The 15,576-nt window shown below is 37.7% G+C and overlaps 1 protein-coding gene across 3 annotated transcripts; it reads right to left on the bottom strand.

Moving 5' to 3' along the window:
- Window positions 1-15,501, bottom strand: atcayb (ATCAY kinesin light chain interacting caytaxin b). 3 transcript variants are annotated; one of them, XM_056744509.1, is made up of 13 exons: window positions 15,021-15,501; window positions 14,157-14,250; window positions 11,881-11,927; window positions 10,534-10,761; window positions 10,216-10,365; window positions 9,846-9,948; window positions 9,020-9,151; window positions 8,805-8,891; window positions 8,623-8,721; window positions 7,801-7,836; window positions 7,493-7,522; window positions 7,278-7,324; window positions 1-2,982 (listed from the first exon to the last, which is right to left on the bottom strand). In XM_056744509.1, the coding sequence occupies exons 2-12, from the start codon at window positions 14,231-14,233 to the stop codon at window positions 7,291-7,293; spliced, it is 1,023 nt and encodes a 340-aa protein (XP_056600487.1). In that variant the 5' UTR covers window positions 14,234-14,250; window positions 15,021-15,501; the 3' UTR covers window positions 1-2,982; window positions 7,278-7,290. The 3 variants fall into 3 exon arrangements, with proteins under 3 accessions (XP_056600487.1, XP_056600486.1, XP_056600489.1); XM_056744508.1 differs by having other exon boundaries at window positions 10,534-10,779; XM_056744511.1 differs by lacking the exon at window positions 7,801-7,836 and having other exon boundaries at window positions 10,534-10,779.
- Between the last annotated feature and the right edge of the window lie 75 nt (window positions 15,502-15,576).

A 15,576-nucleotide genomic window follows, 5' to 3' on the forward strand; every position in this document is an offset into this window, starting at 1 on the left:
TAGTGACTCGTTTAGTTATTGCACATTATATTTTACAAATGATTTACCCACAGTACAGTGTAAAACAGTTTGATCATAAACATTATACAATAATGTGGCTGAAATGATCCCCTTAAAATTCATTGTGAGCACCAATAGCAAAGAATTCACATTATGGATTTAAAAACCATGATTTAACAATGGTTTACACTTCACAATCTCAGTGTTTGCGTGAAAAGTGTAAGTGAGTGCTCATAAAGCATTATGAGGGGAGGGATAACAAGCCCCCGCCTCCTGTGATGTCAGACGTGTGTTGGAAGCACACACATGTTCTGACTGTGTGCGGAGCTAAAACACATGTACTGGAAAAAAGTAATTTCAGATTATCCGACATGCCAAATATTTGGTCATTATCTGGAATAATATGACGGTTCCTGAAATAGTTTCATAATAGGCCTACAGCATTTCCGTGTGATGAATAAAAAATATGATAAACTTTTACTTTTAAAGGCAGAATAGGTGATCGTGTCCAGAAACATATTTTGTCATATTGATTGGAAATGTCTTTACATCCTGATAGCAATCAAGAAGTATAGTGGTCAAATAATATTTTATAATTATATAAAGAAGTAGTAACAAAAAACGTTCGCCAATCAAAACGTTCCGGCCGAATACTTTGACTGGTCATGTGTACATTTTCAGACAACACATTTTGCATACCACTTTGCACCCTGTTCAAGCAGACATCATGTGTCATCAGCGCTTTCACTACTTTGTCAATGTAGGGAGAATGGTGGACAATCAGCAACAACCAAACTCTCCTTAGGAACCGAGAACAAGTCAATTTACAAAAAAAAGGCTGTTTTTTAAAAGCAGTGACGAAAAAACGTGTGGATCATTACAAAGGAAAAACTTGAATAAACATCGGTTCATCTTTTACACGATGGTGACCGGCAGGCAAGAGTCTGAAAGATGATACCACTCTTTCTTTTGGATAGGTGTACATGCTTTGAGAATAATTAATTAGATGTACTTTGTAATTTGTTAAATGGATTTAAGAAATACAATCATGTGTTTGGAGGAGGCGTGGCTTTGGACAGAATCGCATAGAATGTGGGATTATAATTTCAGTGCTAGAAGGCTAAACTAGCAATTTTCCAAATCAACCACTAAAAAATTTCCCCATTTTAAATAAGCCCAGTTGACGTTTCATATATGCATCAATTGTGTCGACAATCAAGTAGGCGTTTTTGAAATTTACAAGATTTAAATTTTATCAATTTTCCAAATTCAATAGAATAAAGTACAGATTATTTTTACAGCGAACACATTGCTTGTTTAGACATCTTTCAAAAACTGGACAAAATGGATGATTTCTGAAGGTGTAACTGAAGGATACTGCCTGAATGACATGCATTGATGTCCAATGAAAACAATACATTACAGTTTTCTGTTATAAAACATCTAACAGTATTAGTAAATGACTGTAGTTTTCTATTCCAAGCACAGCCCCTGAGCTGTGTTACATTAATAAACATCAGTAAAAAAACACCAAACATGTGTTCCAGTTAAGTGTCGCCCACATGTGTCCTAGAATTCAGAGATCAGTGTACACGTCATTCACATTACATCTGAAGGATTTGAGTTCCTTCAAATCCGCATCTGTTTGTTTTATCTGAGACGTGACAAAAAAAAAAAAGACAAAAAAAAAATCGGACTCTTGCGAACGGACAGACATCTGTGTTGTATGATATACAAAAATGGACACATGATATTAAAGAAGCAAAAGCACAGTTCAGACCATTGGAGGGGAAGTTAAAGGCAAAAAGAGAAGTGAGCTTTGTTTACAGAAAACTACTGTGACAGATGAATGTCGGTTTTATTGAAGTGAGAATTTCACTCACCTCTCAGAAAACACACAAATTTAGGTCCTAAGATCCTTCACATTTGAGGAAAACACTGTACTGTGAGCATGTGGCACACAGTTCTCACCACCATCATCAGTTGTTTGTAATCTAAATCTTTTGAGGGGACAGAACCCCTCAATTATTGTAAAAAAATTATTGAAGGAGGTTGGAAAATCATGATTTGCTACTATGATGTCAACGTCATTACATGCCAAACGATTCATATTAATATGCTATTTAGGACCAAAAATGTGTACAGTATTAATGTCCCCGTGAACCGGAAGTTGAGATCGTTTTTCACTTTCGTATTTTGACGCATTCCCAAGTGAAAAGGAATTTCAAATGAAAAAGATAGTGGGTGTGGCTTTAGTTTTTCAGTGTGATTTTATTGGATGTATAAAAACAGCCGTTGCATTATAAAATGGAACTAGCAATACTTGAAAGGAAGGCGTTAACGGATGCTCCGCCCAAGCCGTCTAACATATGTCATTTATGATGGATAGTCATTACAGGGGGAAAGTGCATTTTCAGATTTTAATTAAAGATTATGAGGGCACGCGGATTTTAAAAAGAGAATGCCCTACATTGATACGCTATTTACAAGAGACGGTACAATATTTCATGAAAAAATAGCCATTGTAATTTTTTATCTCAAACGGGACAATTTTGGTTTCATGTGGACAAATACCTGCAAATTGCAGCATTATTCAAAAGATTGAATATGCTGGTGTTTTGAAAGTGGTTGGCAAGTTAAAGTGCCAGACAAAAATCAGCTGCTATGAATCGATGTGTTGGAAAATGAGGAATCACATTAAAAATCAAACTCATTTTGAAAGATGTTCCACTTGGAAAAGAAACAAGGACTAGAAAATAGAGTCCTGTTTGTTTTTCTCATGTTCACACCAACTCAGCTGTGATCCAGATTTAGAATGATTTCAATCAAAAGGTAAGTGTTAATAGAAAATGTCACTGTGAACAGAAAAGAATCTTTGTTTTGCGATGTCTCATGTCCATGTGTTTGCTTACTGACGTATCTTTGGAAACTGCATGCACACGAGTCTCTTTGAAATGATGAACTTCATGACTTCAGGTTAATCTGAAAATACAATAAGAAAATATTTGCTATTATAAGTATCTTTGCTACGGATTTAAATGTGCTTAATTGTTATCAGAATAACAATGCGATACAAAAACTGCTGGTTTTATATTCTTATTTCATGACTAAATATCTAACACAATGTCACATCAGCAGACGAGCAGCAGTAAAACGTTTGTTTTATGTGGGTTGTGCCATCTGTACATACTGCACATATTAGAAGAGTTGCAGGGTCATTGAGTAAAGTGGCATCACATCCAGAACAACGTGATGCATCACCCGTGTGCTGACTGTGACATGAGACACCCTCAAAAATACATCACGGGGGGAGGTGACAGCAACAGAGACACAGACAGATTACAAGAGAGTAAGACAGACAGTTAAAGGTGAAAAACGGTAGCGGTAACAAAGGGTAACAGATATGACATCATTGACAGGTGACTGTTTAGAATGCCGATTTTCTCACGATTTAAAAGTAGTTGAAAACATTTGAGATATTGTAAGTACTAAGCTGAACAAAATATGTTTGACTAGCATTAGTGTTTTTTGGATTTTGAAAGCAAAATTGTTACAAACTGCACCTTTAAGAAGGTTGATAGACAGCAAACAAGAGATAGGAATAGAAAGCTACGGTGAGACAGACAGACATAGGCCTACAGATAAGACGAGCGATAGGCGCTTCACCAGAAGAGTGAGAGATATAGGTGCCTGTAAGACAGTGAGAGGGAGAAAGCTAACAAGAGCAGAGAGATAGGGAGACAGCTTATAAGAAAGAGTGATAGACAAATAACAAGAGAGCGTGACAGGCAGCCAACAAGAAAGAGGCAGACTGTCATGAACATGGGTGGTGAGGGACGGAGGACCCATACGCAAGACAGAGGAGTAACCAAACAAAACATGGAGACAGGAACAAGGACTTAACTAGACTAACACTTGACATTTAAACTACAATAAACTGAACTAAACAAGACAGGACTCACCACAGTTGACACAAACAATGAACCAGCACAAGACAAGAGACACAAGGTCAATATAAAGGGAACCAAATCAAGAGGGGACAGGTGCAGGGGATAAACTAATTAACACAAACTAGGTAACAGGAGGGCAGGAACAATGACAAGACCGGAGAGAGAGTATGGCAACCAATAGGTGCCAAAATAGTCTCTCTCCAACATAAACCAAGGGATCCTGTCTGATTCCACCTTAAGAACAAGAAATACCTGACATGGTGAGGCAGAACCATGACACAGACAAAAGAAAGATGTAGTTTACAAAAGAGAGAGAGACATTTAACATGAAAGAGAGAGAGATAGACAGCAAATATGAGAGATGTACAGCTAGCAAGAGAGATAGACAGCTGACAAGAGAGGGAGAGATAGACAGTGAACATGATACAAATACAGCTAACAAGAGAGGGAGAAACAGACAGCACACATGAAAGATAGACAGCTTACGTTAGAGAGGGAGAGATACACCCCAAACGGGAGAGATACACAGCTAACAAGAGAGACAGACAGACAGCCAACAAGAGACACAGACAGCTAACAAGAGAGACAGAAAGCTAAAAGGAGAGACAGACAGCTAATAAGACAGACAGACAGCTAATAAGAGAGAAAAATAACCAACAAGAGAGACAGACAGCAAAAAAGAGAGACAGACAGCTGACAAGAGAGACAAACAACTAACAGGAAATGGAGAAATGGAGAGCTAACTATAGCGATAGACAGCTAACAAGAGAGAAACATTCTCACAGGAATTTGTGAAATTGTCAAGAAACATAATCTATTACAGTTTTTCTCAGTCGCTTCGGTGCATTTCTCACATCACTATTAACATTTGCACAACATTTAGTTCAACCTCCACAACATTTAGTCATTTGTGCACATCATAGTAGCAGTTTCTCATTCCTTTCAACAAATTGCAAATGCTTTTGGACATGCATCAATTGCTTTCATACAACTCTCTGCTGTTTTATAACATTATCATTTGCTTATGTCATGTCAGTCAAAATTAACTAAACTTGTGAATGCTGAATAGTCATTCCATATAAAACGAATAAATCCTTATTTCATTGCTTGAGTCATTACAGTTTTTCTCAGTCGCTTTGGTGCATTTCTCACATCACTATTTACATTTGCACAACAGTTAATGCATTTCTCAAAACAATTAGTACAAACTGCAAAACCTAGTTGATAACCTGCAAAAGCGTGTCACTTGCTCAAAATGGATAGCTCATTCCTCAAAAGCAAGTATTCATGTCAATGAAAGTGTCAGTGTCATCAAGATGAAAAGTCCTGATACCACTGTTTATGAACAAGATAGTCAAATCGGTGTGTCATGTTTTCATTATGACTGTTTACTCTGTAAAGGTTTTCCAATGCAAAAAAGTCAGATTTTGGTGTCACTTCCTGAAAAAGGTTCAATACGGCACTATATACTATTTGCACAGCCATTTGAAAACTACAGTAAAGTTAGACATACAACATACATAGTACTGTAAATCATTCATGCACATCCAGAGGTTCCTCTGTGTCTGGCCACATAGTTTCATCTACATCACAGCGTATATCATCACTTGCAATGCAGCTAGGAAATTATCTCCTTATACCTTCCACCTCCAGGAAGAGAAATTCCTCTATTGGATTTAGGAATGGTGAGTAGGGAGGGAGATATTCCACTAGCATGTGCTGCAAACCACTGTCTGACAACATCTGAGTGGTAAAAACGCACATTATCACGAACAACATCATGTTTATACAGATGGTCTCCAGTAACATCCCTCTCATTCTCAGGGATTATGTAGATTTTGACAACTAGTTCAACATTTTTGATGCATTTGACATTTTTGAACAGTCAAATGCATTAACTGTTGTGCAAATGTAAATAGTGATGTGAGAAATGCACCAAAGCGACTGAGAAAAACTCTAACTCTACTTTATTAACACAAATTTCCCTCTTTTTTGTATCAGTCAGCAATTTTGCGTGTCACCCAGCACGACTTTCCATAAAATGTACTTTAATACGTGATATCTTAGGGATTGGGATGAGGTTTTGGTTAGCCAAGTTCTAAAGTATTTGCGACTTCTTTTGATATCAGGTTAGAAATATATAAATGTACATACACACGCGGTCTGTGTATTGACAAATTGTTGTGCTGGTGACACGAAGAAAGTTGTACTGAGTGACACGAAAAAATAGGAAATTTGTGTTGATGAACACAAAATAATAGATTAAAGTTTGTGACAATTTCACAAATTCCCGTGAGACTGTTGGATAACAAGAGAGATAGACAGCTAACTAGAGAGATAGACAGCTAACAAGAGAGAACGACAGCTAACAAGAGAGCTAAAGACAGCTAATAAGAGAGACAGACAGCTATCAAGAGAGACACACAGCTAACAAGAGTGATATACAGCTAACTAGAGAGACAGCTAACAAGAGAGATAAACAGCTATCAAGAGAAAGAAAACCAACAATAGAGACAAACAGCTAACAAGAGAGATAGACAGCTAACAAGAGAGATAGACAACTAACAACAGTGACACACAGCTGACAAGAGAGATAGATAGCTAAGAAGAGAAACAGACAGCTAACTAGAGAGAAAGACATCTATCAAGGGAGACTGACAGCTAACAAGAGTGACAGACAGCTAACAAGAGAGATAGACATCCAACAAGAGAGATAGACAGCTAACCAGATAGATAGACAGCTCACTATAGAGATAGACAACTAACAAGAGTGACAGACAGCTAACAAGAGAGATAGACAGCTAACAAAAGAGATAGACAGCTAACAAGAGAGATAGATAGCTAACAAGAGAGATAGATAGCTAACAAGAGAGATAGATGGCTAACAAGAGAGACAGAAAGAAGTGAAATCTGTTAATTGTAAAGTGTTGGAGGTGTTGGGTAGTCTGCTTTGTGACTGTAGTTCACTGTTGTATTTGTCACTGTTCTCGGTTAGTTGTGTAATTTCTGGGTAATAGTGTTCACTCTGTATAGAGGTTCTGTTCGACAGCGGGCTTGAAGAAGACAGATAAATCGAGCTATGACCATGTGACTGACACTACCACTGCAGGGATGGCATTTGTGCATAAGTGTAAAAATAGCATGAACTGAAGAGAGGGGCATGTCTGATGAGAGCACCAGATGTGTATTATGTAACATATGGTGTTAAAACATTTCACCCGGCCTCGCCTCAGGCCTTTTCAAACATGGCGGATGTTCTCCTGATACGGCATAGAGGACATGAAACCCAACCCTGATAGATGAATCTACTGTTACACTGTCTCTTACCCCGCATAAGATGTCAGGGACACGCCTCTGCAGCGACTGACACCGGCCTGCCAAAAAATACACCATAACATCAAAATCACGTTATAAATAAAACATTGCTTATTAAAATCTCACGTTAAATCTCTGTGTGCATAAAGAACAGAATGATTGTCCTGGCATAATGTAAAACTCAATATAGTTTTTGTATAACACAGTGTGCTTATTTCAGATTTTACCTCTCTGATGTCTTGGCCAGCTGTTCAAGTCTGAGAGGAAAGAATTAAAGAAAAATATTAGCGAATGATGAACACATGCATGAAATACAAACATGCACTTGAAATATGCACACCAATAAGAGGACACAGCGACCTGACATCTTACGAAATTCATATAAAACGTTTTTCTATTTCACAATGAAACAAGTCCACATGAAGATACTTAAACAAACGTGTGTGTGTGCACATGTTAAGGGCAGGGTCATTAGAGGAAACGCCATCCGGTGGCATGTAAAACACCTAAAGGTCAAAGGTCAGTTTAGTTTTACCTGTCGCTCTGAGCTTTAACCCTCTCCTCATCATATCTGCGGATAGACATGAACACAAACTCATGACAACACAACACTGAACACTCTGTCATTGTAATCTCACACTACGTTATGTTTATCCAATATGGGCACGGCATGTCAATTTTTGTATCCATAAAACACCAGATGTCTTACTACATTTGGCAAAATGTTTGGACATTTTGTGAGATAATTATATTCAAGCCCACAATGCATTGTTTTTGAATTGACCTTAACCAATGAGAAGAATACACTGTAAAATCTGCAGTGATTTTCAACATCTTTAGAAAAAAGTCATGGTAAGATGAGTCAATGGTAATAGAGTCGGACTCCTGACCAGAAGGTTGGCGGTTTGATTTTCAGGGCCGGCGGGTAAAGACTGAGGTGCCCTTGAGCAAGGCACATTACCCATACTTGCTCCCCGGGCGATGCAGTGATAGCTGCCCACTGCTCCGGGTGTACATGTGTTCACAACTTGCTGTGCGTGTGTTCACTACTCTTCACTACTCTCCATGTTTGGTAAGTTACTGTGAAATAGAAATTCATTACTTGTTACTAATTACATATTTAATAGTGCAATTAGATTACCGTTCAAATTACTCTCTCCAAAAAGTATTTAATTACTTATTACTAATTACTTTCTATATCCTACATTAACCTTGATTAGTTAAGTGATTCAAGGATAGACACCATACACTGAATATGCTGAAGACATATAGTCTAAAGACTTTCGATGATGCGCAGAAACACACTGCTCCGTGAAACACATCCAAACGGCTCCTCCTGCTGGTGAAGTTCACTTACTGCAGCACACAGTCTGGAATCTGCACATGCACCATAGGAACCATCTGAGCAAGTTCCTCCAGACTCTGGACGTAACGGATCTTCTCCATAAACTTAACACTAGAGAGACATAATAACACAAGACTCAATACACGAGGATCTCTAAACAGCTGACTATGATGTGATTTTAGATGTTTTCATACCTGATGAAAGGTCTCGAGATGGTGAGAACAGTACGAATGAACCAAGATGGGTGGGCAATGATCAAACCTTTGAGGTTCTTTCTTAACCTGCATGATAGAAAATTAAACAAAGCGTCTCAGAATTTGCACCCCAGTTGAAAATAAACTAATTCCTCACAGCAGGAGCTTTATCGAAGATGTTTCTCTCTCTTTATAGAGACAAAAATGAGGCCTACCGTCTCTCAATCATCTGATAGCATCTCTTGAGCCAGCTGATTCCAGGCATTCTTCTGCGTGGCGTGGCTCCGTTCAGATAGATGATCATGTAATCTTCAGCTACCAGCAGCTCTAAACTACTGATTACATACCTGCAGTGATAAAAAAACAGACAAAACACATACATTAAAACAAACTACTGCCTACATTCAGTTCTATTCAAACATTTTGAAAGTTTTACTTCAATTTCAATTTGATAATATGTTGCGTTTAAATGTGTGTATTTATGTTTTATATTGATCTGAAGTAAATTCTCTGTAATTTGTGTTGTATATGAGTTTTATGTGAATGTGTGTGTGTTGTATATAACATGTGAGCATTTGGTTGGCAATCGGCACAAATGTGAACAAGGTACACCACACCAACTTATAGTGAATCAACACTTATGCAGGGATAATGCAATGATATATTGTGTTCTGGTATGGTTATTCTGCCCCTTCCTGCATTCCTCCAGGGGCTCGCCTGTTTTCGGAAATAATCAAACAGCTGTCTTTTATAAATGTGATCAAACTAACTACTCTTTGAAGATACAAAGTATGCAATACTACTGTAATGTGTGTCTTTACTATGAGTGTGTGTGTATGTGTGTGTGAGTGTGTGACAGTCTTTCAGAAAGTGATTGTCCATTATGCAATTATGTGAATATTTGTGTGTGTTTGTGCTTCATGTGAATGTTTGGATTGTATGTGAATGTGTGAGTCTGTGTTGTAAATGTGTGGGTGTGTGTATATGAGACTTCCATGAATATGTGAGAGTTTTGTATGTGAACGTGTGTGTTGGTCTTACAGAAAAAGATTCTCCATGATGTAATTGTAGTCTGCGCAGCTGCTGTCGGGTAAATAACAGGCAGCAAATACGATGATAGCGTTCAGTCCTTCACCGTAATATCCTGCAGAGAAAAACAGAGTGTTAAGTATTCAGTGTCAGTGTGGTATTTATTTGAGGCATCATGTTTAATACTTCTGACATCCTTTACCTTTTCTCCTCTAGAGATCCTCTTTTAACGACCGTCTATTTCACACGCAAGGTTTCATGCACCAAACACATAATTTATGATCATATCGCACCTTCTCTCTGACTTATAATTAAAACACAGGATGGCGGTTGTTTTAGAAGAGCAGCTGTGACAGCGATGTTTGACAGAAGTGAAACTGACCTCCATGTGTGACGACACGCAGGTAAGGTTTGATCGCCTGCATGTCTATCCTTTGCTCCTGATCTCCAATGATCACGGTCCTCCAGAGACGCCCCGCGCCGTCACCTACATCTGACCCCGCACCTTTCGCACTGGCCACTGGAGTGTCATCTGTAAAGAAGAACATCTGTCCATGATCCTGTGTTCCTTCAAAGATCCTCATGAGAATGTTTGAGTTCATACTGACATCACGTTGGAGTCTTACAGGAAAGTCATGAAAACGTGAATCAAAAAGATATATCTGTCAGAGACAGAAATGACCTTTGACCTCTCACTGACCTTCCCATTCCAGTTCGTTGCCATTGTTGATGGAGCCAAGTGAGTCATCGTCCGGTGTCTCGATGTCATCAACATTGATGTCCAGGTCGTCTGGAGTTTCCAGAAAGTCTTCAGAGAGAAGAGAGCCTTCACTCTTGTCCAGTGACAGGTTTATGTCGGGTGCGACCAGCGTGCGACGCTTACGGTGAACAGAGTCCAAATGATTGGCCGTCAGTGCACCGTGATGAGCTGAATCACACATAAACACTTCAAACAATCATGAAACAGCAAAAATGAAGATTAGTGTAGAGTCTAAGAAATGAATATCTGTTTTAAAATTAAACTTATCTGACGTTTATATGTCTTGTTTTGATAATAAAGTTTCACCACATGACCTTTCATACAGAATCTCATCTAATGACAATCATGAGTAATAATTTAACTCACTTTTGTTGTCATATCTTTAACACTGGTCTACAAGAAATGAAAATCTTAAGGACAATAGGTCCCTCACAAAAAAAAAGAAAACTTGCATGTGTACTTACAGTTTAAAAACTACTGTACAGGGAGTGTGATTCAAAGTTTACTTTTCTTAACTGAAGAATGTGCAATGTACAGTACATGTATTGAACTGATATACTCTAAGTATGGTTGCAGTACAGTCTAAACAAAAACGCATACTACTAGTTGGTACACAATACTAGGTGTGTAACAGTTAGTAGAATTTGTGTACCTAACTGTACTAAATGTTACACTTTAAAAGTATACTGGTATAAATATTTGGGCCCAAATGTCATTGAAATAGTACAAGTATTCAAGATTCAAAGTCATATTGTCATATGCCCAGTGAGGAAACAAGTTTCCCTTAGTCCACAATGCTGTCCACAAAGAATGCCAAGACAGTACAAAGCTATTCACACACATACACAAACTATACACACATACATACAATGTAAGAGACATAATTATAAAACTATGCTGAAACATCACAATAAAAACTAGACATACGTATATGAAATTAATATCTGCAAATGTACAGTATTAAATTATGTGCAAAAAACAATAGTGCAATAACATGTGCAAATTGAGTGCAACTTAAATGATAACAACATTAGCAGTAATAGTAACAGATGTGCAAATTGAGATGAGGCTACATGAGTAATATACAATAGTAGTAATAACAGCAATAACATTACAAATGTTCAAACGAGATGAAACAGCTGGACCGACTGTTTTCTTTGTTTTTTTTATATACTAGCTAAGTTTACTACTAGCACAATAATTTCAGGATACTTACTACATAAAGTATACTTTAAATATATTTGAACATGAAATATGCTCATTTTCTGAATCTGGACTTGAACTTACCAGAGTCATCCATGAGTCCCTCCAGATCGCCATCTTCAGGTAAAGGTCTGTCAATCACACCAAATATAACAATAATCAACTACAACACAGCTGTTTAACTGTTACATTTGGTTCACTACTACAACACAAGTAAAATTACAAATAACATGAAGCTCACAAGCACACAACAGAATGCAAGCAAATGAGACAGTAAACATATCCGTGTCAAGACAGAAACAATAGAGCTTTTAAATAATGTGTTTCACCAGAAGCAAAGACGACAATTATCATATCACTGCTGACTACAGTGTGTCATTACCCAGAAGTCTGTGCGGCATCAGGGAATAAGTGATAACAGTTCTGATCACACAAGTTTCCTATGCATGTATTAAACACGTAAAATTGCAAAAATAAAAGTGTCGGAACAAAAGATGCATTCTTTCTAAAAGCATATCCTCCCCCAGACCTGCCTGAAATGCCTCGTGTAAACACACCCCCACAAATCTACCTCAGTTTGTGGTATGATTTGACTTAGACCGCCCAAATGAGCTTTGTAAAAATCTACATGTTTCAGGGAGGCAGGGTAAAGAGGAGATACAAACATGCACGGAATGTGGAAATACAGTGTTTTTGAACCTTAAATCATGTATACAAGTTTCAAGTTTCAATTTTATTTCAAAGCACATTTAAAAATAGCAACCAGGCTGACCAAAGTGCTCAACAATATGGACAATAAAATAAAAATAAATATTCAAACCCTAGAGCAGTATCATACAAAAGCAACAACTCTTAACAATAAAACAAAACAGACAATGCATACAAGAGAAAAAGTTCATACTTAATCAAATGCCAAGTTGAAATAGTACACCTTCAAAGATGATTTAAAAGCGTGGACAGACTGAGCTGCTCTGATATACGCAGGGAGGCCATTCCAGAGCCAGGGGCCAGCAATGGCAAATGTTATATCCCCCTATGCTTAAGCCGTGCTCGCGGGGTGGATAGAAGACCCCTGTGCACCATGTTCAGGGATCGTGTTGGAGTATAGGGATGGAGAAGCTCGGACAATTAACACGATGCCAGATGAAACTAAAATTAAATCCTAAAATGGATAGGATGTAAGGATTTTAAGATTGAAGTCACATGGTCTGACTTTCGGGTTTTCCTGTAATGAATTTTGCAGCGGCATTTTGCACTAATTGAAGGCGATGGATAGAAGATTTGGACTAATCAGGATGTAATCAGTGCATGCACGGCAGTCTCTAGAGATTTAGTAGAGAGAATCGGTTTGATATTAGAAAGAAGACGCAACTGAAAAAAGCACAAGCTGATCACTGTGTTAATTTGCCTGTCGAGGTTAAGGCTATGATCCCAAAACACACCTAAATTCTTGAGGCAGGATAGAGAAAACGGAGCTTAATATTCCAGATCAATATAGTTGCCTCCACGAATTCCAGGTGGACCAAAGACTATGACCTCAGTTTTGAATCATTTAAAAATAAAAAAACTTTGTGAAAACAACATCTAAACAATCAAAAAGATAGTTCCTAGCATCAGGATCATTGCATTTATGGGTAGATAAATTTGCATATCATCCGCATAGCATGAAATGATACACCATGTTTTCTGAAAATGAAACCCAGGGGGAGTACTGGGGCACTACAGACGAGAGCTTGACAGAAGGGGAAGAACATTTTCTCAACTTTACTTAATAACTTCTATGAGGTAAATAAGATTTAACCAACTGAGGACGGCGCCATGAATCCCAGCACAGTGTTCTAAACAGTATAAGAGATACACATTGCATTTCATCTATAAAAAACGATAATATTCGTTTTTGCCTTGTTATATGACTCCTTTAAGTTCTCTGGTGCACCAGAATCCATCTAAATCTGGCACATTAACATTTATTTCCTCATTTGCTTAAACACAACCATAAAAAGCACAAATCGCTAGAGCTCTTTCATATTTCTCAGAGACATCAATGACATTAAACAAAGAGCAAATCATCTCATCTGTGTACCAGAAAAATCTCAGGAATGTGTCTGTCATTAGAATTTCAGAAGAGATGTCAACAATGTGTCAAAGTCTGCAATCAAAAGTCAATATTATTGAAGATCTCAATATCAACTCCCACATTTCTCATAAAATTTACTCAAATCCAGATTATATGACCTCAACATTCTACATTCATTTACACCTCCAAACTCTTTGTGTTTCAACAGTTACACTCTCAGAGTGTTACAGAAATGAAACAGTACTTTGACTTTTAAAGACAGGTAAAAGTGTGATTATTTTACCGTGGGAAATCATCGTCCTGCCATTCATCTTTTGTCTCCATGTTCTCCATGCGTAAAGTGGCTTCTGTTGTTCCCATCCTGTGTCCCGCTACCACTGATCAACACAAATCAATTACGCAATAAAAATCACGTAAAGTGTCTTATAAAACCTTGTGTGTTCAAAATCACGAAGTTTGATTGCTTTGTACCCTCAGTAATTCATATTATTATAAGTAGTTTCTCACTTTTCCATTTTTTACAAAAACAAATAGCTATTTTTTCACAAAAGTGATTTAACAGTGAATGTAAATGTTTCTTGAAATTGGGTAAACATCTGTAAAGTATTTAACATAGATTTTTATGGCTGTATTGTTTAAAAAACATTGAATAAAAAAACCTGAACACCATAACAAGGGTTACATTTAGCATTTGTATAAGATTGAAAAATGCTCTGTAAATTAGTTTAAAATGTAAACATTACACTTGACCGAACATTACACCGGTCCAAAGCGTTACTTAAAAACAAACTATTTGTATAGTAGGCCTTGTTGTATTAAGATCAATTTTTCATTAATATTTTATTTGTATATGAATTGTATTAAATCAAATGAAAAAAATCAAGTTTGGCCCACTTAAAGTTTATGTTGTTTGCCGCTTACACCCTACAATATAACATAACAGTCTTGATATTCATAAACTCATAAAAAGAAAGTCTTCTCAATAAATGTTTCGACCTCTGAAACAAATTTCTCTTTGGATGACATCACCAAGCCCTCCATTTTTTGAACCCCACCAATCCAAACGCCAGTCATGAGACGACTCTCTTAAAAAATCCCCAAATCAATTCATTGCAGAATCACAATGAGTTTCTAATGAAATACTCACAATGGATGTTTTCTTTGCTCTAGTGTTGATTCCTGTGTCACGTCTCCAGCTTTCAGGCCTCTTGAGTTTTCACGATTCAATCCATTTGTTCATATCAGAAGAGAAAGCACTCTCTGTCTGTCTGTCTGTCTGTGTATGGGTGGAGGCTGATGATGAGAGGGTGTCCAGCGGTCTGATGTTGACAAGCAAGATCTCTTTACCTGAGAAACAGACTAACAGATTCAGAGGACGCAGAGACCACCACATAATCCCAGTCGTGTTGTCAGAATACAGCCATGTGCCATTTGATGCGTAATCTCCCCTGGGGTCACTTATTCTGTATCTTTCTCTGAAAACGCCTCCATCTTCTTCCCGTTTAAGAGGAAAACCTTCCGTAACCTTGTGTTTTTGCTCTATCTGGAACAAGCTACTAAAGATGGATGCCCCTACACTGTTTCCTAGCAACAGCATCCCTGTCTCTCCAGCACAATCTCTCCTCTGTAAAATCCTCTCTCTCTCTCTTTCTCTCTCTCTCTCTCTCACAGATGCTGGTGCTCTGGGCTGTGTCTCTGAACAG

This window comes from Triplophysa dalaica, chromosome 3 (genome assembly GCF_015846415.1).
Source record: "Triplophysa dalaica isolate WHDGS20190420 chromosome 3, ASM1584641v1, whole genome shotgun sequence".
Classification (NCBI taxonomy): domain Eukaryota; kingdom Metazoa; phylum Chordata; class Actinopteri; order Cypriniformes; family Nemacheilidae; genus Triplophysa; species Triplophysa dalaica.

Excerpts from the sequence above, each read along its gene's own strand:
- atcayb (XM_056744508.1), bottom strand. The coding sequence starts at position 14,233 with ATGGGAACAACAGAAGCCACTTTACGCATGGAGAACATGGAGACAAAA. Across the intron at positions 9,949-10,215 it reads GCGTGTCGTCACACATGGAG|GATATTACGGTGAAGGACTG; the intron begins GTCAGTTTCACT and ends TTTTCTCTGCAG. Across the intron at positions 8,722-8,804 it reads ATCTCGAGACCTTTCATCAG|TGTTAAGTTTATGGAGAAGA; the intron begins GTATGAAAACAT and ends ATGTCTCTCTAG.